At 37.7% G+C, this 26,333-nt stretch overlaps 2 protein-coding genes, 1 long non-coding RNA gene and 1 other non-coding gene across 4 annotated transcripts; 3 read left to right on the top strand and 1 right to left on the bottom strand.

The window, feature by feature from the left end:
- Positions 1-632: 632 nt before the first annotated feature.
- On the bottom strand, positions 633-719 carry TRNAM-CAU (transfer RNA methionine (anticodon CAU)). The gene is given in 2 exon segments: positions 633-668; positions 682-719. It is a non-coding gene; the product is annotated as a tRNA-Met (tRNA).
- Positions 720-951: 232 nt separating this feature from the next.
- On the top strand, positions 952-2,065 carry LOC108953379 (uncharacterized). The gene is made up of 2 exons (XR_010488264.1): positions 952-1,435; positions 1,734-2,065. It is a non-coding gene; the product is annotated as an uncharacterized LOC108953379 (long non-coding RNA).
- Positions 2,066-3,527: 1,462 nt separating this feature from the next.
- LOC103990968 (uncharacterized) lies at positions 3,528-12,827 on the top strand. The gene is made up of 14 exons (XM_009410288.3): positions 3,528-3,835; positions 4,108-4,328; positions 6,108-6,282; positions 6,858-6,941; positions 7,027-7,268; positions 7,348-7,582; positions 8,132-8,211; positions 8,276-8,360; positions 10,309-10,440; positions 10,535-10,648; positions 11,245-11,292; positions 12,095-12,179; positions 12,260-12,316; positions 12,397-12,827. Exons 2-14 carry the CDS (start codon positions 4,108-4,110, stop codon positions 12,540-12,542), a joined length of 1,704 nt encoding a protein of 567 aa, XP_009408563.2. The 5' UTR covers positions 3,528-3,835; the 3' UTR covers positions 12,543-12,827.
- Positions 12,828-13,367: 540 nt separating this feature from the next.
- LOC135616493 (uncharacterized) lies at positions 13,368-25,207 on the top strand. Its single transcript, XM_065115733.1, has 11 exons — positions 13,368-13,633; positions 13,955-14,143; positions 18,825-18,878; positions 21,730-21,840; positions 21,934-21,996; positions 22,142-22,396; positions 23,186-23,332; positions 23,422-23,449; positions 23,546-23,616; positions 23,967-24,026; positions 24,807-25,207. The coding sequence occupies exons 1-11, from the start codon at positions 13,421-13,423 to the stop codon at positions 24,873-24,875; spliced, it is 1,260 nt and encodes a 419-aa protein (XP_064971805.1). The 5' UTR covers positions 13,368-13,420; the 3' UTR covers positions 24,876-25,207.
- Positions 25,208-26,333: the final 1,126 nt, after the last annotated feature.

Here is a 26,333-nt window from a genome sequence, read left to right as displayed (position 1 = left end):
GCAGATGGATGCTATTATGTCAACAAGAGTCGTGCATGATTAAACACCTGATAGTTGGTTGCCACACAGAAAGCTTTTGAATGTCAAACTGTGAGGCTTACCTGATACGGACGGATAGTTCATCAATCGTTATACATGATTGCGTGCTTGATAGTTCCATTAAATAATAAAGCTTTCTTTATGTGAGCTGTCAGTTGTACATCTTCTGAATGGTTTTGGCATAATGTTTCTTCTGAACCACTTGACTGCCCTTCTCTTCCTACGCTTGTCGCCCCCACCCAACCCAAAACCCTAATGTTGTTTCATGAGATCGATGAAGTGACGTATGCTATTTTCCTGTTTTCTAGAATGTTCAAGATTCTAATCACAATGAGAATTTGATTGCAGGATCTTATGACCATAAATAGTTGGTTGTTTATGTATATCATCAGACTTCCACGACGAATTTTATCATGTTCATTTTTTGCTATAAATTTAAAATCCCCATATAAACAAAACTAATTTAGTCTGCAAAACCAAAACACCCAAATCCAAAGAAGCGAAGTCCTTTTTCTTAAAAAAAAAATATATATATTTTTTTATTATATATTAATCATAAATAAATTGAAAATTAACAAATAGAAAAAAGAAGTTGGGGTGAGAGAGGCTCGAACTCTCGACCTCAGGATTCCTCAATGAAGCTATGAGACCTACGCGCTAGCCAACTGCGCCACCACCCCGTGTATGCTAATGATAGAATATTCAGCTAATGTCGTTTACTCTGCACCTCATAGACTTTGCTTAATTCCATGATGAAAATAACAAATAATGTCTAACCGTATAAACCAAGCCATCCAAGCCACTTGGGATCTGAGTCTGTATCTTTGATATTATTGTCTTCCTACATATCGGCTTCGTCGTGTGGCACACAGTCCAACATATTATGACTTGCACTGCTGGATGATGGATCGATCTTATTTGTCGTGATGAGATATTTAACTCATTGAGTCTGAATGTAATCTTACATTGTTCTACAAGGGTTGCTTTTTTCCTTGTTAAAATATGTCCGCCTTGTCTTGTGGTGAATTCATTTATCGATCTACAAAAGCTCTGCCGTCTCCAATTCCTCCAGTTTTCTCGGTCAAATCTTTCGATGTTTTCCCTCACGACCAACCACTTGCTAGCACCACATGGTTTCCAGGATCTGTGATTTGAGCTCATCTCTCTCTCTCTCTCTCTCTCTCTCTCTCTCTTTCTACATATAAATATAGATCGTATGAATGTAAGATTCTCCACTACTCCTTCCTTTGATCCCTCCTCACCCTCTACCTCGCTTCATATCCATCACAACATCCAAGAGACGATGGCCCAAGCAGTAAGAGGACAAGACGATGCAGAATTTGGACAAGCTCAGCTCATCCGGGAAGCAACCACTCAGAACGTGAACCCACAACAGGTTTTCGTTTTTTCCCGCAAATCGTGTTCTTGCTTATGCTGCACTTCCTTGAGGTTTCATGTTTGTATTGGAAGAGTTCGTTCGTTCGTTCGTTTCGTCGCAATGTGGTAATACAATTGGGCAATACAAGTGCATTTTGTTAATTGCTAGAGTCAGCAAGAACTTGGAACACTAATTGCCACAGTTGGGCGATGGTCTGCCGACCAGCTGTCTTTAACGAAGGAAAGCAGTGAGACAGCGTAGATTGTGCTTACTTCTTGTTGTTCCTTCTCTCCTTACATGTAAATGATCGTTGCAGGTGCTCGGCCATGCAACCACCCATGATCAGCTGTGTGATGCCATGCATGAGAATCTGCTGAACACTGAGACTGAATCGAAGACGGGGAGGACGATCTCTGACCTGTCTCTTCAAGCGAGGGGAAGGTCTCTGAGCACCCCAAGTTCTGCCAAATTCTGAGATATCCCATCCATGACTCGCAGCCGGCGTGCAGGAGATGATGCTACCTTAGCAGTATAAACCTACCTACAAATGTTTTGTAATCTACCTTCGATCTTGCATTGTCACATTATGCTCTCGACTGTTGTCATGATCATCATGAGATAAAATCAATCTGTTTTTGCAGTTCATAAGTGACAGAATAATAAACACGACGTTTGTCATCCAAGACAAGAGCACTCGAATTGAATTTGCATCCATCAGCATGGGATTGACTTTGCTGCAACTCCATGAATAGGATTGGATTTCTCCAACCATGATGAAGAGACTTGCTGATCGACGAGGCATCAGCTCATCCTTTCATTTAATAATCCAGTCCTTCTTCTCCCTCCCACACAAGAAAACCCCTTTGTGAGACAAAGATGTGAAGCATCATCAGACCTGAAGAACATGCAACTCATGGTTTCCAGCATGAAAATAAATATCAAAAATCAAAACCACATGAGACAGACAGCTCAAGGAGGCATTATAGATAAGACTCCATCCAATCTGTCAAGATTCCAATCCTCCTCTCAAGTCAGTTCTAATATGACTGGAATTATTGGATCAACTTCACATGAAATTTAGGAGCATTGCAAACTCTTTTTCTCTCACTCTCTCTTTCTTTCTTTCGACAGTCTTTGTTGCGTGTTTGCTTCCAATCCGGCTTTATTCGGAAATTGACAGAGACAAGAAATGCTATCACATCAGCACATAACATTTTGTCCTTACATTTATATATCTATATATATATTTAATTTCTTATGTTATATATTCCTTTTATTTATTTATACTCATCAAAAAAATTAGGTTGACTTAATAACAGATCATATTAAAAATATATAGATAAAGTTGCATATAAGAGTTAAATTTAAAGTAAGTGAAAAAAGTGAGATTTGAGCTCAGGAGATTAAGATGTCAATTAAGTTCAAAATATACTTTATTGAATGAATATAAATATAATTTTAAACTAATTTCTTATGCTCATAAGACCAGACCATAAGAGAAGCCCACAAAGGCACCCAGATGATCTCGTCCGTTAACTCATCGATCTCAATGACTATGATGCGGACACAACACCCCCTCGTGGCCGCCAATGCTCGAGCTGATCGGGGTGTGTTTTAGGGGTATTCGTTTGAAAGGCAGTCGCTCCTCCGAAACGAGCCGCGTGTGGGGACAACCTGTCAGCCGAAAGCGCGTGTCGTACCGATGGGTACTCTTTTGGGTCCGGCGTTTTGGGTCTCCAACGCGAAACGCGTTGCTTGGCCATGAGGGTATCCCCGTGAGTGAGAAGTTAAAAAGGGCTCTTTTGCACATACATCCCTCTGCAGACACATAATTTTTATAGTAATAATATTTTGTTTATCTATTAAATGAATTCAATAGTTAATCGAAGCACAAAACCACGAAAAAAAAAATGCTATAATAGTGGAATGGATGACATGAGAGAATTTTTTTTTTAAACATAATTTATATGTGATTTATAATTAAATGTTTGATTTTATAGAGTAACCATGAAAATAAATACATGGAAGGGGTGTATGTGCAAAAAGGAGCCATGACATATCGTCTTTTTCCTTTGTGTTTTTACCGTTGCCATTTTAATGGGCTTATTCTTGATTTGATCGCGTGGTGGGAGGAAGGTGCAGGGCAAGCGGTCGAAGCCTCGTGGGTAGTGGTGGTGGTCGCGGAGTGCCAAAGCGACGCTGGTGCCGATCGAATCAGCGCGCTGCGAAAGGAAAGGGAAGAATTCAGTCTATCGACGATCTTGAGATCCAGGTAGGGAGTTGTTCCCCCACTGGAACGCTCCGATTTGGTGTTTTCTTGGTCGAGCACGGTCAGCTGCTGCAGTAACTCCACCAGCTCTACGGATCTTGGCATTTTATAGGCTCAAATTGGTCTCCCGGAAGAGGAATCTTCAAGTGGTAAGATTTTGAGTGGGTTTTGAGTGAGATTTTGCTGTTTCTTGTTTGAAATCAGGTGTGCGTATAGGTTTAGATGCGAACAAATCTCGTCTTTATTGGGAATTTCAGAGCGGATGTTCGGTGCTCTGAGGTTCTTTGTTCCGTTCAAGGAATTGCCGTATTTGGTGCCCATACTATGTCCTGTTTGGTGTAGATTGGGATGTCTAGATTAGAATCACTGTATCTCTGGTTTATGATTTTGATCTTTGGAAATGTTCTGGTTGTGATCGAAGATGGATTCCGCGAGAAGCTGGTTTCATAAATTGCAACCTCGAGGGGAGAAAGTCAAGCCTGGACCGGCGAAGAAGGAAGCAGGAAGCGTGAAGGATATGCAGAAGCCACCAATTGATGAGGCGCCTTCGAACATCACGAAGCAGAAGGTTGCCGCCGCGAAGCAGTACATCGAAAACCATTACAAGGCCCAGATGAAGTCATTACAAGATCGAAAAGAGAGGTGATTCTTTCTGATGTATACTTCTCTTTTTGACCTTCTTCAGAAGGGTTTCTACTTTCTAGGTTTTGGGTTATGGCATCGGAAATCTTTATTCTAAGAAAAGATGAAGGCTGAAACCACTGATCTCTGTGTTTGACTAAACTGCTATGTTGCCTCTTTGTGGAACCCGTTAGAGTCGATGCATAATTTTGTTAATGCACTTGTTTCAGCGAATTGTATGATGTGAACCATTCATTCTCTTGGACGTCTCAGAGAACTCCACTAGTAGAAACCTTTCCTTGTTTACATGCACCATTCATCAGATAAGAGTTGATCTTGAAACCACATATAAACTGAAGCTATTTGTCACTTTTCACAATCCATATGGTCTGTCAAATTTGCTGTTGACTAGTAGTTGGCTTTCAACCATCTAGCTTGCATCTTCTTGTCTATCAAATGTGTTATTCATCAGCTGGAAAGAACTATCACCCTGGTAGCATCAAGGAAAGTTTTTCTTTTGATGGCACAGATATTGTTTTCACTTAAGTCTATAAAATTAGATATATTTCCAGTACAAATCAATTGGTAATGCTTTCATTTGCCTCATTGGTTTCATTGTGTTATTGACTCTTCTCTGTCAATTGTGTCATAATTGTTTCCTCATTTCTACTTACACCTTCTGACAATACTTTTGTCTTTCCCTTTACCTTGCTTTTCTGACTTGAATTTCTTTTTTCACAAGCTGTAAGGTTGTGAGTATTTGGGTTAGTGACATGGATATTCTCCAACCATTGGTCTTGTTGAGAGCAACACTAGACAAATTCAGAGTCATATTTTTTCTCTTTCTATTGTTTCTAATAAGGTTTTCTTTGTCCTGTACTGGTCTTCTAGTACTATTGACTCACCCCATTCAGTTGGTGCTCTACAGGTCTCCTTTGACGTTGTATTATTTATTAGTACTAAATCATATGCATGATAAGCATTACATGCAATACTGTCTCCTTGGAATATCAGAAATATAGTTTTGAAGTAAAGAGATATCTTTTGGTTGATATATACCTAAGGCACATCTGCATTAAGTTCATTTGTTTATTTTGCTCAAGTTCTTTGGTTTCAAGAGTTCTTTATACATGTCATAAACAGTTTCAGGTTTAGACAGACTTCTATCTGAGTATTGCCTTCTAGCCTCTTAATATGTAGTCTTCAACTAAATATTGGCATCAGTATTTTTTTTCCTGACTATACACATCTATTTTAATATGTAAGAAAAATTTTACCCTTGATATTGTTGCTCTTTTCCTTGGCCTATATTCCTCACCTCACCACCTTTATTTATATATTGGTCATGTCAATATGTGGGCTCAAACTACATATTGATAACCATTAGATTGTCTAAATTCTTTGACTTGCCAAATATTGAAAGAATGGCCTACAAAGGACTTTTGCAATGTTCTAGTTCATATACCTTTCCCTTCATAATTTTACCTGTTTTTTCAGTTCCTTGTAATTATCTTTCATGACCTTTTTTTGGAAGATCAAGTGAGGTTCAATTGGTAGCCAATTGCTTTTATTGCTTCTCATTATTGATCATTACCTTTCTAATTTCTCACGTATGACCGGTGCCTTACATTCTTCCTTGCAATGGTTTTTGGATTGCATTTGACACTATGACATTGTTATTTGTGCCTCTTATTCTAAGACTGGTTTTCATTTCTAAATGCTTAGTTTTTTTAATGGATTGGTGGAGTAAACACTTTTCACTTAAACATTTGTTTTTGTTTCAATGGATGCTAATTTCAGGCGCTGGATGTTGGAGAGGAAGCTTGCTGATGCAGAAGTTTCTGAGGAAGAGCAGAACAATATTCTGAAGAATTTAGAAAAGAAAGAGACAGAATACATGCGTCGTCAAAGGCATAAAATGGGAGTAGATGACTTTGAACTTCTGACCATCATTGGAAGGGGGGCCTTCGGAGAGGTTATTTTATGCTTAAGTTCCCGCATTCTCAGTTACATAGTGTGTCATTGAATTTGTTGGGGCGAAAATTTTATCTTCGACATCATGATACACTTGTCCGTTTTCTATTGCATAATATATAGATATACTGAATTACTGATTACGACTAATATCTAAATCAAAATTTTAGGGAACTGGAAAAGATTGTTGCTAATATTTTACGCCTTAATCTGCTGCAAAGGTTGTTCAGTCTGCTAGAAGAGTTTGTTTGGTCTGCCCTTCCTTCTAAACTGACTTAATCTACATGGTTTTTAATTGTAAAGTGGCTGTATGTTTGCCATTTAGTGCAAGCTTCTGATCTTTGAAGAGCTTGCTTTTATTTTTGGATGCAAGGTCAATTTTCCTAATGCTGTTGTTTTTCCTTTCTCCTTTCTCTTGGAACTAGCCTTCAAATTTCTTATTTGGATGTTCCTTGTGAGTTTTAATTGGATTGTTGGATAGCATACTTTTATTATGCTTTTGGCTTGATGATCAAAACTTAGCTACCACTGATTGCCCAACTGGACGATTGATCTGGCTTCATCATAATTATGCAGGTGAGGATTTGTAAAGAGAAAACTACTGGGCATGTCTATGCAATGAAAAAGCTTAAAAAATCTGAAATGCTTCGCAGGGGTCAGGTATAGTTTTATACTTCTATTGTCATTTGCCCATAACTTACATAAATTTTTGCAATCCATCGACCTACTTCTGCATGCTTTGTAGGTGGAGCATGTGAAAGCTGAAAGAAACCTACTTGCAGAGGTGGATAGTGCCTACATAGTCAAACTCTTATTTTCTTTTCAAGATGAAGAGTATTTATATCTCATCATGGAGTATCTTCCTGGCGGTGACATGATGACTTTACTTATGCGTAAGGATACATTGACAGAGGATGAGGCCAGATTTTATGTTGCAGAAACAGTATTAGCAATTGAATCTATTCATAAACATAATTACATTCACAGGTATGCCTCTTCCAATGCTTATACTTTTCTCTCTTCTTGAACAACACTGGTTTAATTAACCTTGGTAGTATCTTTCCAGGGACATTAAACCAGACAATTTATTGTTAGACCGACATGGTCACATGAAGCTCTCAGATTTTGGCTTGTGCAAACCTCTGGATAGTAGTAGTTTTCCAAATCTCAATGAGCCTGAACATGCAATGGGAAGAAATATCAGGCCTACTCTGGATGATAAGCGATTTAATGTCGCTCCTGCTCCTAGGCGTACTCAACAGGAACAATTACAACACTGGCAAAAGAACAGACGGATGCTGGTAAAATTCAAAATTATTTTTACTTTAGATTGGCTGGTTGCATTTTACTTTAGAATTTGTGATTGTTGTTCACTGTAGAATTTTACTTAATGCTTTTAGATGGACCTTTTAACTATTCAATTTGAGATTATATGACTTCTTTATTTACTTGAACAATTATAATAAGCATTCTGAGAAAGCAAATTACTGCACAGATGGTCCTGTGAATGTTCATTAAGCATAAACAAGAAAGCCCTATTCCTTTTTGGGTTAGCTTGAATATTTTATGGTGATAATAGTTGATGACTAAAATTAGAGGTATGTCATGCCACTAGTACAAATACTTGCCTCACCAACATGAATACTCTATTTTCATTTTATTTCTACCTCATAATTTGAAGTTTAGAACTTAACCTCTTACTTCTTTATAGCTAGTTACTAAATTGCCACTTTATGTTTCTCATCCAAAATCCATGGCAATTTATGTTTCCATGCTTAGAGGAGATATTTTAGCATCTTTTTTTATGCTAGCATTTTCTCATTTTGTTGTATGATCTTTTCTGAATACAGGCTTACTCAACTGTTGGCACACCTGATTACATTGCTCCAGAAGTTCTGTTAAAGAAAGGATATGGAGTGGAATGTGACTGGTTGGTTCTCCTATTTTCTGTTTGGAAAATATATGTAAATGTCCTGACAGCATGTTATTTTTAGGTGGTCGCTTGGAGCAATTATGTATGAAATGCTTGTAGGTTACCCGCCATTCTATTCTGAAGATCCAATGTCGACATGTAGAAAGGTCTGTTGTTTTGTCACAAACATTTTCACTTTTTTTTCCCAATTTGAAATCGAGGATTTGATTCTGGATAAGTGGTTAACTCGCTTTTTGTCTGATAGATTATGACTCTGGTCGTGATGCCCCTTGAACTTTACTTAGTTAAGTTAGATTTAGAGGAAAAAAAGAAGAACAATAAGCATAATACAGTCTCTCTGACTTGAGCTTTTATTCTGAGATGGGCATCTATAATTTCTTTTTCTGAATCCAGCTTGTACTTCAATATTATACTCACGCCTCCATGATATATCATTTGTCATTATAACACAGATCTTTCTAAGTTGCCCAGGATTGCTGTTAGAGCATACTTAAAACATCCTCAGTTCACCCTTTGAAATCAGCCTTGGTGGGTCTTATGGACCTGAATTACTTGTTGAAATGGCTATTGTTTTTCTTTTCAAATAATTTGAATCACTTGTAGTAACGAGCTGTTATCTAGGTTCTTGAATTTAATATGTATTTCAGTTCTTTGCTTCCATTGTACTGGGTCAATAGCTTGGTTCATCTTACCGGTTTGTATTGGTGTACCGACCAGCTATCAGTATCGTACGTACCTAGCCACACCGACCTGTACCGAGTGTATCGACGTGGTATGGTGGGATGTACCAATGTACCGCCCATATCGATCTCCTATTGGACTAGTATGTACCGCCCATACCGAGTGGTGCATCTCGATACGATGAACCTCGGTCAATAGTAATAAATTACCTTTAGTGCGCCTTCACTATTGCTATAAAGGGCTAATTACAGATTATCCCTTGTAATTAGCTATGTTTAGCATTCCGGTCCCTACATTTTTAAAAATTACATTTAGTTTCCTATACTTACGAAAGTGAAATTTTGAGATCTCTATACAAAGTTAAAAATCAAGAAAGAGAGAAGGGCTTTGTTGGAGCAACGGGTTAAATATTTCACTTTCGTAAGTATAGGGATCTCAATATAACTTTTGAAAGTATAGGGATCGAGATGCTAAAGGTAGCTAACTACAGGGGGAATATGTAATTAGCCCTGCTATAGATTCCTGTCCTGTCTCACCTGCATATGACTAGAATGTTGTTGCAATTAACTTATCGATATGTGCTTCCATTCATCATGCAGAGAGCAAGATATTATCTTCACGGTGCCATCCTAATTCATCATGCAGGGGCCAGGAGTCCAATTCTTTTGGCTTCATCCTTGATATGGAGTCGCTGACATTAACAAATTTGTCTTTCTCCTTCTACCATATCATTAAAAACTCATATCAACTATAGTTTCTGCGAACTTTGCTCAAGCAACCAACCCTATTAAGTGCAATTTGCTCTAGTCCCCACATTTATGTTAATTATATACAAGATTATATCTGATCAGAATGGTGTCTGCATTATGATACCTTCAGAGATCTTTTGGGCTGTCACCACCTCTATTAAATTTGAACATTAAATTTGGTGAAATTTGATCCTCTAACAAGAACATTGGAACTGCTATGCTTGCTTAATCCTTTGGTTGGTCAAAGACATTTAGGGCAATGGCTTTTGCACCTTACCAGCAATTACATAAGATACTTGGAAATTTTACAGCAGGAATTCCCATTTTGTGGCATGGACTGTTTTGGCACAGTATGTGTCATGCTAGGCCTGTTGGCCTGCCCCCTGTGTGGGTCAAGACATGCCAAAAATTGGCATGGCCATGTCTCAGCATTGTTGGCATGGCTCACTGTAGCTCGACAGGTTTCAGCACTGATAGGCATGTGCCAGTTTGTGCCACAACAATCCCTTGCTCTGATTTAACAGACCTAGAGCTTTTCTTTTGGCAAACTGCATATGGGAATTTAGTCTTGATCTAGAAGGACTTTCAAAGTTTCAATAACTGGCTAAAGTGTTAGTACTGTTTTAATATGTTAACATTGATTTGCTTTTCTCCTATTTTGCAGATTGTAAACTGGAGAAACCACTTAAAGTTCCCTGAAGAGGCTAAGCTTTCATCTGAAGCTAAAGATCTTATTAGCAGACTTTTATGCAATGTAGAGCATAGACTTGGGACAAAAGGTGCCCATGAAATAAAGGTCTGTACTTTTGAAGGTATCTTTGATGGCCAGTTTATACGGATTCTGTCCAAAGTTATTATTAATTTATTATTGCCATTGTGGTCCATTTCAGGCGCATGTATGGTTTAGAGGTATCCAGTGGGAAAGTCTATACGAGATGGATGCTGCTTTCAAACCAGAGGTCAACGATGAGTTGGATACTCAAAACTTTGAGAAATTTGAGGAGGTATACCGATTTGAGAATTCTTGGATCTCTACAGTGTTAATTTGTTTGCAACGAGAAATGTTATTTTGTGAATAAACATACATTGAAACCAGTTATGTTTTAATGGCTTCACCTGTTTTATTGATGTGTGGTGCAATCTGTCGCATCTCTTCTTGTTCCTGTTTGACTTGGGACTGCATTTGTGTTGTTGTCTCTTTGCTCTGTCACTACTCTAGTCCTACTTACCATGTAGAACCTACATGAAACTTGTGCCACAGTATTAACATGTAAATAAAGTATATTTTTGAACTTTACCGTTTTATTCTTTTCTATGTTCTGTATAATTGGATGTTGTAAGTTGTGTAAGATGGTAATGAAGGAGATGATTTCTGTGCATGACAATATATATGTTTTTCAGCAGATGGATTTTCTTAGAATGTATTGGATACAAGACTCTTCGTGTGATTTTTCTATTTGTATTAGGAAACACTTGTCGACTTAAATGGATTTTTTAAGATTACTTTCATAACAAAGGGAAAATATTATCATCAATTTTCGAAGTATATTTTCATGCCTATTCTTTCTCGAAACTTCAGTTGACTTGCATTATGATGCAGACCTCTGCTCCAGTCGAGACTTCTTCAAAGTCTGGCCCATGGAGGAAGGTATGTTTTGCTTTGTTGTCTCCTATAAAATATATATTTTCTGATATGATAATGATTGTGCTTTACAGGAGATTGTTAAGTGTCTTGCTCTTATATGTTATTGTGTGAGGTATAATTTTTAAGTTGATTCCATATGGTTATGTACCTGTTCAAGTTGAAGTTTTGCTGATTATGGAATTCATTAGTGTTGATATGGATCTCCACTGGAATCATTATGATTCATGATTGACACTTAGTGTTCTATTGCATACATGGTTTTGTCTCTTGGCATTTGTATGCAGTTATTCTTGTAGCTACTAAACAATCAGTGTCTTGTGATTGACTTGTCTAAAAGAAATCTATCAATTACCATATGAATTCAGGATTTATTGGTTTCACTTTTGACTGTAAAGGTTTTTCTTTTATTAACGATAGAATCTTTGGTCAGTTTGGTTTATGATGCAGTGCATTATTTGTATTAGGACCTATGTGCAGATAGAAAGATGGGAAAGTAAAAAAATCTTGAAATGAACAATCTAGCCTTTGATGTGGAAAATGTACATGGTCTTGTCAGTTGTAAGGTAAAGATCTTTCATAATATATTGAATACCCAATAATTAATGTAGCTCAACACTCCTAAATCTGTTTCCCTGTAATGCTTTAGCTTTTTGTTTGAACAGAAGTTATTGCTCTTGACTTGGCTGCAATTGGTAATCTTGCTCAGAATATCAAAAAAATTAATTTAAAATTTAAGTCAGATTATATATTTTAATTGCAATTATGTATGTTTAAATGTTAATTGTTTTCCTTTTTCATATTACAGATGCTTCCATCTAAGGATGTAAACTTTGTGGGCTATACATACAAAAATTTTGAAATTGTAAACGACCATGAAGTTCCAGGGATTGGTTGTTCTCTCTCTTCAACTTTCTTGAGTTACTGTCTTGTCAATTCTCTTACAGTTTTATTATGCATCATTTATATACAGCTGAACTGAAGAAAAAGAGTAACAAGCCAAAGAGGCCAACCATCAAATCATTGTTTGGTAATGACCTGTCTTACCTTTTTCTAATTTAACTTGGATTATATCATCAGAATCATTACTCTGCTCATCTGGTCATGCAGACATGGATATGGCTCCGGCAAGTCAGCCTATCCAAGGAAGTTTTCTCAAACTATTGCCTACGCAGATGGAGATGCCCGAAAGCCAAGAATCATCCCCTCACTCCAGCAGTTCTTCACTGGATCAACCTCAATTTCGAAATCGATAATGCTAAGAGCTCTGCAAGCTACTTGTTAATATCCAAAACAACTAATTTTTGCAACTTCCTTTTGTCTACATATACCAAGACCTTCAGTTATCATCTTCGATCATCCTGTATAAGAAGTGGTGCCATACAGATGTTGGCTTGGTTACTTGTAAATTTGTGGTTCCAATTTCATAAAGGTTAGCTTTCAGATTTTTTAATTTTTGTAACGATGGATTTAAGCTGACATGAGATATAGCTTTGTAATGTGAATTAACTATCGAGAACAGATGGTTACTCTTTTTCTCATTTGTGCAATATCACATGCTTTTTTGTATTAATTTTCAGATTGTGCAAATAGCAACTTATGGAGGGCGATAGATACATTCATTCATTGCATAATAAAAATCATTTCTATGTGAGGTGTCGTTATTTAGGTTTCTTGTTTGGCTCATTAGCTATATAGTCAGTGTGCTCTTTATCAGTCTATTCTTAGTAGATATCTCTGTTTAAGGGTCAAGTTGAAGCAAATGATCCATCAAATGCCACCATTTCAATTTTGCTTTGTGTGTTTGTGTTGCCTAATAAAATCAAATTATCCAAATAAAGATGTCATAATTTGTAAGTATTAAGCCCCATATAAGAATTAAAAAATGAATTTTTTTAATATTAACAATCAATGGTTAAACAGATATTGATCAGTGAAAAAAACAATTTCTCTCTTTTTTTTTCTTTTCAAATTGGGAGAAATTTCATCGGATGAGAAATTTTCTTGGTCACCACAACGTATAGTCACGTGTTTTTCACGTGGCGCTTATCTTATAGAGTGGTGCAGCGCTCGTGTTTCCCTCGTCCGCTTCTCCTGTTGTGCTGCGACAGAGCGCAGCGCGAAGCGGCGGGCGATGGCGGCGGCGCGGGTTTTGGGATCCGCTCTGATAGGGCTGAGCTGGCAGCCGTCCTCCGCGTCGTCGTATTGCTCGGGCTCCTCGTCGCTTCTCCTCCGCTGGCAGTGGCGGCGGCTCTTCTCGTCTTCGGGCTCGAGGCTCAGCATGAGCCTCAAAGCCGGCATCGTCGGTCTCCCGAACGTCGGCAAGTCCACCCTATTCAATGCCGTAGTAAGCTCCTTTCTCACATTCTTGTGGGCACAACACTACGCTTCCTGCTTCCGATTCTCTTCCTCAAGTGTATCGAGGAATAGAGAGAAAACGAAGCTGACATTTTGATCGGCAAGCGCTGAGAAAGGTTGCGACTTTCCCGGTGTAGATGTCTCTGTCAGTTGTCAGGAATTATGAATGGGATTTGCGAGGGCGTGTTCGGTGTTATGACACAAGGATTGGTTGTGGTTTCTGCTGTGGAATTTGCAGTTGTTTGGCTTTTTTTCATAACTTGGTGATCTTTTTAGTGTTTTGTCTTATGAACTTGATTCTTGTTTTCAGGTTGAGAACGGTAAAGCTCAGGCAGCGAATTTTCCTTTTTGTACAATAGAACCAAATGTCGGCATAGTCGCGGTCCCTGATCCACGACTCAATGTTCTTGGGGAGCTCAGCAAATCTCAGCGGACAGTCCCAGCGTCTATCGAGTTCGTTGATATTGCTGGCCTAGTGAAAGGAGCAAGTCAAGGAGAGGTAAAGTGTTTGATATAATTTCTTTCCTCATATTCAAAAGAGACGTCATTTAGCATGTTCCTGCTCATGATTGTGTCTTTTTGATGTTAAAGTTGCAGCAGAAGCATAATCCATTTCATAGATCATCTTTTGATCTTTTCAAAGTTACTCTTTTTTAAAATTTTATGGAGGAACAAACTTATAGTTGTGACATGTTTTCTAAGATTATTTAATTGAAACTACTTCATCGTAGTTGGATGTATATGTTTGATTTATAGTTGCCAGTGATCTATACAGGGTTCAAGTTCGACGATCTATCGGTCCGATATCACCTCTCAAATGGAAGTTTTGGTAGAGGAGAGAAATATCGCTAATAAACAAGCATGAAACCGAAAGAAAAACAACTTCTATTGCTTGTAAAATTAAAGTGCCAACTATAAAGGCTAAAACAGTGGAATAAAAGAACATATGTTGTCTTTGAATAGCACTTGGGTGCTCTCAACAGATTGAGGATTGTTGTTGGTCTCGGTCTGCTCCTATCTTGTTGCTGGAACCTCTTCTTGAGGTATGGATAGCGAGTAGTTGGGCTTTGGAACTTCTCACAACAATTGGACGAAGTCTTGATGAAGGACTTCGATTGTAGGAACTTGAGGAGGAAGGGGCTACGACGGGAGGTCTACAACACCTTATAGAAGTCTTTCTCTCTCTTCTCTTGCTCTCAGCGGAGGTTCGAAAGCTAAGGCCGACTTATCATGGACAAAATTGTAAATGAGATGTTTGATGTAATGCTTATGTATGTCCGTGTCTTTTGGTTTTATTCATATTTTATACATCATGTAGAGGGCTGACAGTAGGCTTAGTTGTCTCATTTTGATTGGTTTTGGTGGTCGCTTTAGGCTTGTAAACGAAGGTTGTGTCATGTGGGCACTTGTGAGCATTTGGTCTGTAATGTATCATTTTGGACCCTTTGTTGTGCGACCGTTAAGAGCTTACGAAATCTATGTTTGTAATTTGCATTGGCTATAAAGTGTTTGCTGAAATGCTTACTTGTAGATCCTGAGTGAAACGTTTTCTCTAACTCGTTTTCTCTTTTGTATGTCCTAAGGGACCATAAGAGGTTTCGGGGAGGCTGACCTTTGTGGACGGACACACAAGGGTATCGCACGATTAGGCAAAACCAGCTAAGTTCGTGACAGACTAGGGCTTCTTTCTATTGCTTTTGGGATGTTTTAGATGAGGCTCTCTTTCCTCTTTTATAGCTGAGGTAGGGGTAGAGTTGTAGTTATGTTATGACTTTCCTTATAGGGTTGGTGCATAGCCGTCTCCTACTCCTAGTAGGAGTGGCACCTCCCTTGCCCGTTGGCTACCCTTATTTGGGTGAGATTGCTTGTGATATGGGCTTTGCTTGGCTGAATAGGGTTTTGAGACTTCAAGAGGCCCTTGGATAAGGGTTGACCAGACTGGTTAAGTGTTGTTGAGATCATTCTTGATCGCAACTCTCCCAATTAGGTTATTTACGTCCCTTTGAATCTTGCTTTGAAGTTGGGGAAATTCTGCTTCAATAGCTTTTTTGAGGAAGCATCTTGTTACACTTGGTCTTTGCCCTTTGTGTCCAATTTGGAAGACAACTTTGAGTCAGGTAGTAGTGGATTTCTTCTCGATGATAGTGTCTTCATCATGGGGCTTTTCTTAGTTGGTTACCAAGTCTTTAATAGATGACAACATTTTGTTTAGTGGCTTTAGCTCATCATCTAACATCGAAGGCTTGAATGACTTCAAGTTCTCGACGTTCACATCTAAGTACATCTCCTTGTAGGATGGTAACTTGAGTTGGTATGCATTGTCTCTAATTCACTTAAAAGACTTTGAACATCCCATACCTCATAAGTTTAACTTCTTTTCTTTTCCTTTGAGTTGCTTTTGCCCAAGATGTAGCCAAGCAAGGTCTCCTTCATAGAATTATCCTTCGACACAGTGTCTTTCGCATCGTTCTTTGTACTTCTATTGGTGTTGTCTTTGTTGAAGTTACTTATCAATCTTTTCATGCACCTTGCGGATAGTCTCTAGAAATATTTGGGATTGTTGTGTTGCATTTCTTTTGTTGGAGATAGATGATTCCGAATCAATCGTAAATTGCAAATCAAAAGGGCTGTGAGGTAAATAACCCAAGCATACCTTAGACAGTGTTTTGTTGGTAGAACTGTACATCATCCGGTTGAAAGCAAATTGAAGGTATGTTAGGCTTTCATCCTATGTCTTTGGATGTTGGGAGTTGTATCATTTAATGAGATGAACCATGGTGTGGTTTACTATTTTGGTTTGGCCATCAGTTTGCGGATAGAAGGCTATGCTCTTTGTCAAATTTGTGTCTATCATGGTCCGGAGAAAACTTCAAAAGTTGCCCAGGAAACATCCATCATGATCGGACATAATGGAACTCAAAAAGCTGAAGTGTGTCTACACGTGTTGGAAGAATAATTAGGCTACTCCTTCGGTGATTGTCTTCTTGCAAGGCATGAGCACCATCATCTTTGAGAACCTATCGACCTATCAATCACTACAAAGAGGTAGTCGTGTCCTCGTCTCGTCATAGGTAGATCTCCCAAGAAATCTATAAAGATGCTCTCCCACGGTCATGACGGAACAAGCAATAGAGTGTACAATCCTAATTTCTGGTTGGTCGACTTTGAAGTGTTGCAAAGGACACAACCTCACACTAAATGAGCCACATCATGTTGCATTTGGGGCCAGTTTATATGTCGTTTCAGGTTCATCAAAGTTTTGTTCACGTCAAAATGTGTTGCGACTTTCGACGAGTGTGCTTCTCACATCCAATTAACACAACCTACTTCTTTTAGTACACAAAGCTGAGCACCTTTGTAGAGCAGTCCTCCTTAGAGCGTGAATTCCATGTTGGTTCTTGCTTTGACTTTCTTTATGATGCCTTTGAATTTGGGTCTCCTATGCACATATCCACATAATCTTCGTGAAAACTAGATATGACATGCATATGCATAGACAAACAATGACTTGCGATCAGGGGTTGCGATAACATGTCAGTTAGATTATTTTGTATGCCCATTTCATACTTGATCACCAAGGATGAATTACTACAGATATGTCATTCACTTCATGTGTCGTGCTTGCTGTAATTTGGATTATGTTTGAAGGTATCAAAGTGGTTGATGGTCGATGTAGATGATTGTGTCCTTCCCTATGAGATACACATGCCAATGTTTGATTGCTTGATGTAGCACGAGTAATTCTTTATCATGTGTTGGATAATTCTACTGAGATGCTTGGAAAATCTTTGAGTGGTATGTCGTGGGTCGGCCATCTTGCATCAAAACAACTCCCATTACGTATCTCGATGTGTCTACCTCTAACTTGAACGATTGCTTTAAATTTGGTAAGGCTAGCATGAGCGCCTCACTGATTTTCCTCTTCAACTAGTGGAACGTATCATCATGCTTTTTTGTCCACTCGGATCTTTAATTTGCCTTGGTGAGGGAATATAAAGGAGTCGCAAGAATAGAGAAGTTTCAGATAAACTTACATAGGTATTGACATGCACCTAAAAAGCTTCGAACTTCTGTGACCATTCTCGGTTTCGACCACTCTCGGATTGCCTTGACCTTGTCCAAGTCGATTTGAATTCTTCTTCACCAATGATGAAGCCATGGAAGATGAGGTCTCTTTTGTTGAATTCATATTTTTTTGAGTTGAGCCATAGTTGGTGTTTCATTAGGAGCTCAAACACCTTTCGCACGTGCTCAACATGTCTCGCAACTTGTAGATGAGAATGTCGTCGAGGTAGACGATGATGAAATCTTCAATATAAGTGTAGCGTATCGTTCATGAGTCGCATGAAGGTGGTCAGTGCATTGCATAGGCCGAAAGGCATTACCAACCATTTGAACAACGCTTATCTTATTTTGAAGGATGTTTTTCATGTCTTCTTTTTGGATTCAAACTTGATGATATCTTGATTTGAGATCTAGCTTTGAGAAGATCATGACATGTTGTAGTTGGTCCAGCAAATCATCGATCCGGGGCAACAGGTATCGAATCTTTACCATGGTCTTGTTTAAGGTGCGATAGTCGATGTACATGCGCCAACCTTTGTCTTGCTTTAGCACCATCATCACTAGTGATCCACAAGGGGAACTACTCAGTTAAATGGTACTGCTCTCAATAAGCTCAACAACTTGTCTACGGATTTCTTCGTTCTCCACAACCGAACTCTAGTACATGCTAAGATTCGATGAAGGGTCATTGGAGATAAGCTGGATTTTGTGCTCCACCATGCATCATGGGGGAAGATCATTGTGTTCTTGAAAAAGCTTCGGATACTTGTTGATGAGCTGCTGTAGGCCTTTATCTTCTATGGTTTTGTGTGCTGAAGCCAAGGCTAATGTTCGTGTCTCTTTTATGATCGGTCGGATGAGCAGGAGTAAAACTTTCGGCATGTGTTCATCATCTTCTTTGCTTGGGTGATCGCTACTAAGTCGATTGGTCATCCGCTTCTATCATTCTTGACTATGAAATTCATGTTTGACATTAATAGTGAGGAAATGGAATAAGTGGAGCACTTTCTGGTTGTGTAGTTTTTGTATATACTTATGTTTAGATAATTGTTACATACCATGTTGATCTTCATTTAGGCCATAGTCATTTTCTCGTTTGTTTTTGTCATTTGCAGGGTTTGGGAAATAAATTCCTTTCACACATTCGTGAAGTGGATTCCATACTTCAGGTTAATGTTTCCCCTCATGTTTATTATATATATATATATATATATATATATATATCTGTTCATTGCTTGTTTGTTCTTGCTTTTTTTTTATCAATGAGTTAGTGATGATGCCAAGAAAATTATGTCAAAACTAGGAAACACTTAAGTACCAACTGCAAATTGTATTGCTAAATATATGCATTAGTTTTGATATTAAAAACAAATGTTTGAAAGGGCTGCTAGATTATTGTGCTTGTTATTAATAATCCTTATGCCAAGACTTGCTATTGTAGTTGTGTTCTTTTTGTTACTAATTAAGCTCTTATTACATATTAAGGATAGATTTATCAGATTCTTTTTGCTCCATCATGATTTTTTCTTAGTTATTTATTTTCGCATATGATATTTGCAACTATATATATTTGTTTAGCTTGTACAATGAACTTTTAGATTCATCATCGGAGACAAATTTTGAGCTGTAAAATTTATGCCACTATCCCGTGACATCATTTCATCTTCTGATGAGAAAACACCTGATACCTATTTCAATTTTACTTCATCTTAAACTTAGTTGAGAATATTGTTCTTGTCATTATATCTTGCATTCGTCTTATAAATACTTAACTTCAATAGAAAAAAGGACTAGGAATATGCAATGCCTAATTGTTTGTATAGGTTAGATTAATGAATGTTGATGCTAAAAGTTGGTTATAGCTCATTTGCTAGCTAGAAATTTGCATTCGTGGAATTAAGAATCTAGTATTTCTTATTATGTTGTGGTCATACCCTTAACTTTGTATTGTTTTCTACAGTGATTTAAAAAGCGTTAGGCGTCAAAAGGCGCTAAGGTCCAAAAATGCCCGAGGCGCTAGGTGCTCGCTTGACCGAAACGAGACGCTAAAATATAAAAACATATAATATAATTAATAAATTCAAATAAATAAAAATTAACAATATTAAAATTAAAATAATATATTATTAATCTAATAAATACAAATACTATTATTAGTATATTGTTAACAGTATACAGAAGAAGAAGAAGGAAGAGGAGTGTAAGGGTGGTGCTGACTGAGAAAAGAGGAAGCGGCAACGACAGCGACATCGGCAGCGGGAGTGTAAGGAGGCAGCGGGAGCGGCGACAGCGAGCAACGACAGCGGTAGCGGCAGCGGCGGCGGGAGCAGGAGCGGCGAGCAGCGGGAGCGGGAGCGGCAACGAGCAGGGTTAGGGTTGGGCAGCGATAGCTCATATCGGTTTTAGTTGGTTCGATTGAACCAACTAACCACCGGAGACCGAACCAGACCTAAAATCCTGGTTCGGTTGCCTGGTTTAACCCAGGCGCTCGCCCGAAGCGCCCAGCGCCTGGGCTCGGGCGAGCGCCCAGGTGGCGCCTCTTTGAAGCGCGTCGCTTGGAAGTGAAGCGAGGCGCTCGGGCCTTGCCTCGCCTCGCCCGAGCGCCTTTTTAAATCACTGGTTTTCTATTCTAACTTTCTGCCTATAGCTTTCATCTCTTTCATGACAACCTCAATAAAAAGAAAGATAAGCTAAAAGCCCATCCAACTTTTCGGTCCCTTTTGTTTTTTAAGCAAATCTAAGTTGTGATCACCAAATTGTTTTCCAAGAAAAAGAAAGCAAGAACAATCCTTTTGTTTGTTGTCTTTGTATGTGAGGTTGAAATTTGTAGCTTAAGTACGAGTGCATATGATCAGGACTGATTGAATCTGGATTTATTCATCGCAGCTGAATTTAGGTTAAAAATTCTGTAAATAAATTGGATTTGGATTTTCTTTTGTTTTTTGTTTGGATACAGATATATGAATCTAAACACTTACATCCACGTGTAATTTCAAAGAAAAGACATATTGGGAATTCACAACTGTCTTTTCAGCAAAACTAACTTTTGTAATTTGTTGCCAGTCTAAAATATATTATAACTACTTGTGTAATACATACTAAAATGGAATATTTTATGTTAACAACTGAATTAGTTTTTAGTTTTTACAAGTGTTAAATGTCTAAATTTATTTGTATCCTAGACCTGATTCAATTTTGTTTTTCTGTTCCTATTTGTATTTGATTTCATTTTTTTTGTATCTTTGAGCAAATACAGTTTTCACTCCCTTGATATGGTTCCATATTTAGGTACATCAAATATGGTTCCATGGTTAGATGAATCAATCAAAAGACATAAACCGTTTGTCTTGGTTGACTACTAATCAGACATTTAATCTTTGTGATTTGGTGCAAAGTTTCATGGGAAGAATTAGTTATGAGAAAGAGAAGCAACACTAATTTTTGTTATCATGATGTTACAGCTTTAGTTAATAAATAAGGAAGAAAAACAGCATATCATTTTATTGACATGATTTTATAGTTCTCTAGTGAGTCATTTTTATCAATTGATTCCCTCTCCCTTATCCTCTTCCTGATTTCTTTCTCATGTATTGTATACCATACATTTAAGATCATTGATGATAGGGCTCTGTATTTGAATTTATTCCTTATAAATGTGAAAATTTTCAATTTCAAGTTGACATGGCCAAAGAAATTCCCAAATTTTAGTAATGGCTCCTGTACTGGTTGGGGTAGACTCCCAAATTTAGAGTGTTTTACATGGTTGTATTCCTGACACTCGAACAAACACATTCTGTTTCTTTCTTTATATATAAATAAGTTAACTGAGGAAATGATCCCACATTTAGATTATCATCTAGGACAAGTACTTGTGGTAATATCTTCACAATGATCACAAACTAGAATCTCCTCAAGCCGAAGAGGGGAACCAACTACTTGGTAGGGCTTGGTTGGCAACCTTAACATCAAAATTTTCACTATATTTGGCATTTGAGTTATATAGAGTGAATTGCTTCTCAGGTAGTACGCTGCTTTGAGGATAATGATGTCATTCATGTGAATGGGAAAGTCGATCCAAAATCAGATATTGATGTGATCAACTTAGAGCTAGTTTTCTCAGATCTTGAACAGGTATGCAAGTTTAATAATTACCTACTTGTGGATATGTTGACAAGATGCTTTAATAACTGACTGGACTGAGGTTTGTCCTTGTAAGAATTGCAGATTGAGAAAAGGCTAGATAAACTTAAAAAGGGCAAAGCAAAAGATTCACAATCCAAGATGAAGGTAAAGCACAAATATACCCAGTATGTTGAATGAAAATCGTAATTATTATTTTCAACAATTAGGTTGAATGCATTAAAAAATGTTTGTTCTAATAATGTAATATGTTTATATTTTATAACATTCATCAATGCCATTATGTTACCAGGAAGAGGCAGAGAAATCAGCATTGGAAAAGATTCAAAAGACACTTATGGATGGAAGACCTGCACGCTCTGTTTCTTTATCAGACTTGGAGAAAGAATCTATACATAATCTCTGTTTGCTGACCATGAAACCTGTCATATATGTAGCTAATGTAGCAGAATCTGATCTTGCTGAACCAGATAACAATCCTCATGTCAAAGAAGTGATGAACCTTGCCTCAGAGTTGCAATCTGGCATAGTCACTGTATCAGCACAGGTTTGGTATCGACACATGGGGTATCCATCACCATCTAAAATTATAAGCCTTGAATGGAAATTTGTTTTATTGTACATCTTCTCCCTCTGCATAACTTGAGTTTATCATTCATCTCCTCTCATTCTTTTTTCCTTTTCAACATATTTCCTTTCTTGATGATTGAAGAGTTAATTCCTGGTGTGTATACTTTAAATGCACATAATTGCTTTTGCATGCACATATTGGAAGTGTGAACTTTTACTTCTGGAATTGCTTAAAATTCAATCATATTTTCGTTAAATAAGGATGCTCTTTCTCTTTAGCAATGAAGAATGATAAGACCACAGTATGTTTATAAGTTTTCTTCAAATTCAACTGGAATTGTTCTCTGATGTAGGCTTTCCATAGTCTTTCGCATCCATTCCAAAAGATTATGACCTATACGTATCTGCATGGCAATTTTGAAGCCATGAACTAGACACTAATCAAAAACTTCAATTATTATTTTAGATACCAACACTAGAATTCTGTTCTTTTTGGCTTTCAGGGTTTCATTTTAACTCTTATCTTATAATATTCACATTCTTCTATCATTAACTATCGAGTATTACAAACAATTTATATATGTGTTACCTATTGTAACTGTCGCCTTGTTGAATTAGATATTAATATGCTCATCCAAATCTGATTTCATCTTTCTCATGTACATTTTCTTCAACAACTGATTCTCTACCACTGTCCATTTTAATTGTGTTGTTTCCATGGAGTCAACCACAATTGAATTGAACTGATGCATAAATCTGATTTTAGGTAGAAGCTGAGCTTACTGAGCTTGCACAAGAAGAGAGAATTGAGTTTCTGAAGTCACTTGGTGTTAGTGAAAGTGGTCTCGGGAATCTGATAAGAGCAACATATAAACTTTTGGGGTTGCGGACTTACTTTACCTCAGGAGAAAAGGTAAGCATTTGCTTTTGTTTTGATTATATATTCTTGATTTTACCTTTTGTTGCCCATTTATCTTGATGTGCCCTCGGCTTTTCTCACAGGAAACAAAAGCATGGACAATATTAGCAGGTTGGTTTTGTTTAGTTGTGAAAAGTACCTTGGACTTGGTTTATTTTCTTGTCATGAATGATCCCTCATAATATAACCATAGTTTTAATCGAACAGGCATGACAGCACCTCAAGCTGCTGGGGTGATACATTCAGACTTTGAGAAAGGATTCATTAGAGCAGAGACTGTGAGTTCTCTTTATTTTTTCTACCAATTAAGTGATTCAAACATTCTACATGAGACTTACTGGGGAACTTGGGCTCTTAGGGTAGACTCACTTTTTCATGAAAATTTATCCTTATTTGAAAATGCGACAATTTTACTGGGAAATAGTAAATTATGAGAACGTGGACAAAAGCTATCTCCACAATCATTCACCAATTTAAGTAGGGTACAGATATCTTCTTATCAATAATCATGTCTTTTTAAGCTTCATTTCGCTGTATATTTTAACATTTTTTCACTGTATATTTTTATCCCCATTGTCAAATTCCCTTTTAAATCCACTGCTGACAGATGATGGGGTTGATTTGGCAGGTCTCTTATGATGATTTTGTTGCAGCTGGCTCTTTAGCGGCTGCAAGAGAGAAAGGACTCGTAAGTTCAATTCACTGTTCCTCTGTGAGAATGTTCATAAAATTAATGCTCAACTTCATAATAAGCATGTTAAAATTTTAAATGCAAAGTTGCACGTATCCCACCAAGTTAGTGATTTTGCATTTATCAAATTTAAATTTAGCATATATAACTCCAAAACTTAAAAACTTGCACACACACACACACATTTATATATATCTAATTAATGTCAGTTGTTTTCTTCGCAGTCAACTGTTACTCGGAATTCTAATTTACATTGATACTTATAAAATAATGATATTAAAAATATTAGGAGTATTTTATATAATTTATATTGTATATGCTTCTTTAACTCAATCAAATTAATGTTAACCATGATTAGGAATAATAAATCTAAAAGAATGTTAAGAACAATGATATATACAGAACTTCAACATTTGAAAGCATGTCATATTGAAGTTTGAAAATAGCATACTTGTTCCCTCCAAAATTTAATATCAGTGTATGTATATATATTTTGAATATTTAGACCTTGCATTTATCCCTTTAAATGTTCAAATTATTCACATGTGTTACTCCGGTGAGCATATTGATAACCATGATTACCGATGATTTCTTTTAAGAGAAAGGATGAAATTTAAAATACATAAGATACCCTTCAAGTATTGCCATTGAAAACTTAATTTAAAAGGACTAATTCAAATACTATAAATTTGTAAACTTTGCAAGATATGTTTATGTATATAAAGATCCCATTTTAGATCTTACACTTGAGTGGTCTGTTGTTTGTTGTTGATGCAGCTGAGATTGGAAGGAAAAGACTACACTGTCAAGGAAGGAGATGTTATGCTTTTCAGGTTTAATGTCTGATAACATGATCCCATTTTAGATCTTATTTTTTAAAGGAAATTTTTGGATAGCCCCGTCAGTGATCTTCAAAACAAGGTGATTGTGAGCACAAAAAATGAGAAAAAAAAAAAGAGGTTTAGAAATATACCAAGAAGAAAAGCTAAGCAGGGTACATGTCAAGCAAATACAATTATTCTTGAGATGTATTTTTTTTTTGTCGGTAGATATTGGAGTATGAAGCTGAATTGCTATCGTCCATATGTTGACTATGTTTTTTGCTGGAAAATGTTGTGTGGAAATTTGACACAATGTTTTATTATATGAACAATCTGCTATGAAAATTGCTTTCAACAGATTTCTTGCTGTTATATGACTTGTAGCTGTGGATCCTTTTGTTTCTTGTAATGAAAATAGTTGGACTTTGGTCCTCTCAAAGCTCTGTGAATGAATCTCTTCTAATTGACATAATGTTTTATTGTATGAATAATCTGGCTGATATGAGTTGTAGCTGTGCATCCTTTTGTTTCTTTCTTGTGATGAAATAGTTGCTTTCAACCAAGGTTCGCAATATCGTACCGTACCAGTGTTTCGACCTGGGCTCGGTACTGGTACGGTACGGTATACCGAGCGGTACACCTAGGTGTACCGAGCGGTATACTCAGGTGTGTCGAGTACTGTAGCTATAGTGTCGAGTACTATAGTGGTACACTCAGATGTACTTAGCGATATACTCATGTGTATCGAGTACTATAACGGTACACTATATTTTTAATACAGTGCTATAGTGCACTCGGATCAATAACAGGCGATCCGTTTATCGATAACCTGTCGGATCGGTATGTACCGCACGTATCGAGCGGTACAATTCGGTATTACATACCATGTTTTCATTCTTATGTGACATATGATTTATATACTTATATTAAAAATATAGATATACAGCTAAAACTGTATTGCATTCATTCCAATCCATGAGCAGTACATTTGGCTGGGAATGGAGGGATGCTTTAGCTTTGACTTGTGCCGACCTTTCAAAGTTGGTCAAGAAGTAACTCCTGCCCCAACCACTGGCGTTGAGGTAACTCCCTCTTCCTCCGTTCCAACCCAAGTCTATATCCCTGTGTAGTTGATGAAAGCAGCTCTTGGCCTCTTGGAAACACGAGGAGCCATAAAGCTGTGCAGGCGCAGTCCTTGGCCTCCACTGCCAGCTCAAGGAAGCTTGTCTCGAGGAGGGGGAGGAGGTCGGTCTGGACTCCGAGGAACAAGGCATTCGAACGTGGCCCGGATTTTCCCGGTGGTGGCCGTCTCCATGACCCACGCCGTTCCGGAGGCAGAATCGACAGCAACCGACCTCAGGGCGGCGAGGTCGAGCAGGACGAAGGATTCGCCGGAGGAGACGTAGGACTCGCCCTCGTGGTCGTGGCCGCCGCTACGCACAGGTCGTGGGCCTTGCCGCAAGCGACGGCGGCCTGGACGTGG

The sequence above is a fragment of the Musa acuminata genome, chromosome BXJ2-7 (assembly GCF_036884655.1).
Source record: "Musa acuminata AAA Group cultivar baxijiao chromosome BXJ2-7, Cavendish_Baxijiao_AAA, whole genome shotgun sequence".
NCBI lineage: Eukaryota > Viridiplantae > Streptophyta > Magnoliopsida > Zingiberales > Musaceae > Musa > Musa acuminata.
This window is presented reverse-complemented; position numbering and strand designations above follow the sequence as displayed.

Bases quoted from the DNA above. Each gene is read 5' to 3' on its own strand.
- LOC135616493 (XM_065115733.1), top strand. From the start codon at position 13,421: ATGGCGGCGGCGCGGGTTTTGGGATCCGCTCTGATAGGGCTGAGCTGG. The intron at 18,879-21,729 runs GTTAATGTTTCC...ATTGCTTCTCAG, and splicing joins AAGTGGATTCCATACTTCAG to GTAGTACGCTGCTTTGAGGA. The intron at 23,450-23,545 runs GTTGGTTTTGTT...TTAATCGAACAG, and splicing joins AGCATGGACAATATTAGCAG to GCATGACAGCACCTCAAGCT.
- LOC103990968 (XM_009410288.3), top strand. From the start codon at position 4,108: ATGGATTCCGCGAGAAGCTGGTTTCATAAATTGCAACCTCGAGGGGAG. The intron at 6,283-6,857 runs GTTATTTTATGC...ATAATTATGCAG, and splicing joins GAAGGGGGGCCTTCGGAGAG to GTGAGGATTTGTAAAGAGAA. The intron at 12,317-12,396 runs GTAATGACCTGT...CTGGTCATGCAG, and splicing joins AACCATCAAATCATTGTTTG to ACATGGATATGGCTCCGGCA.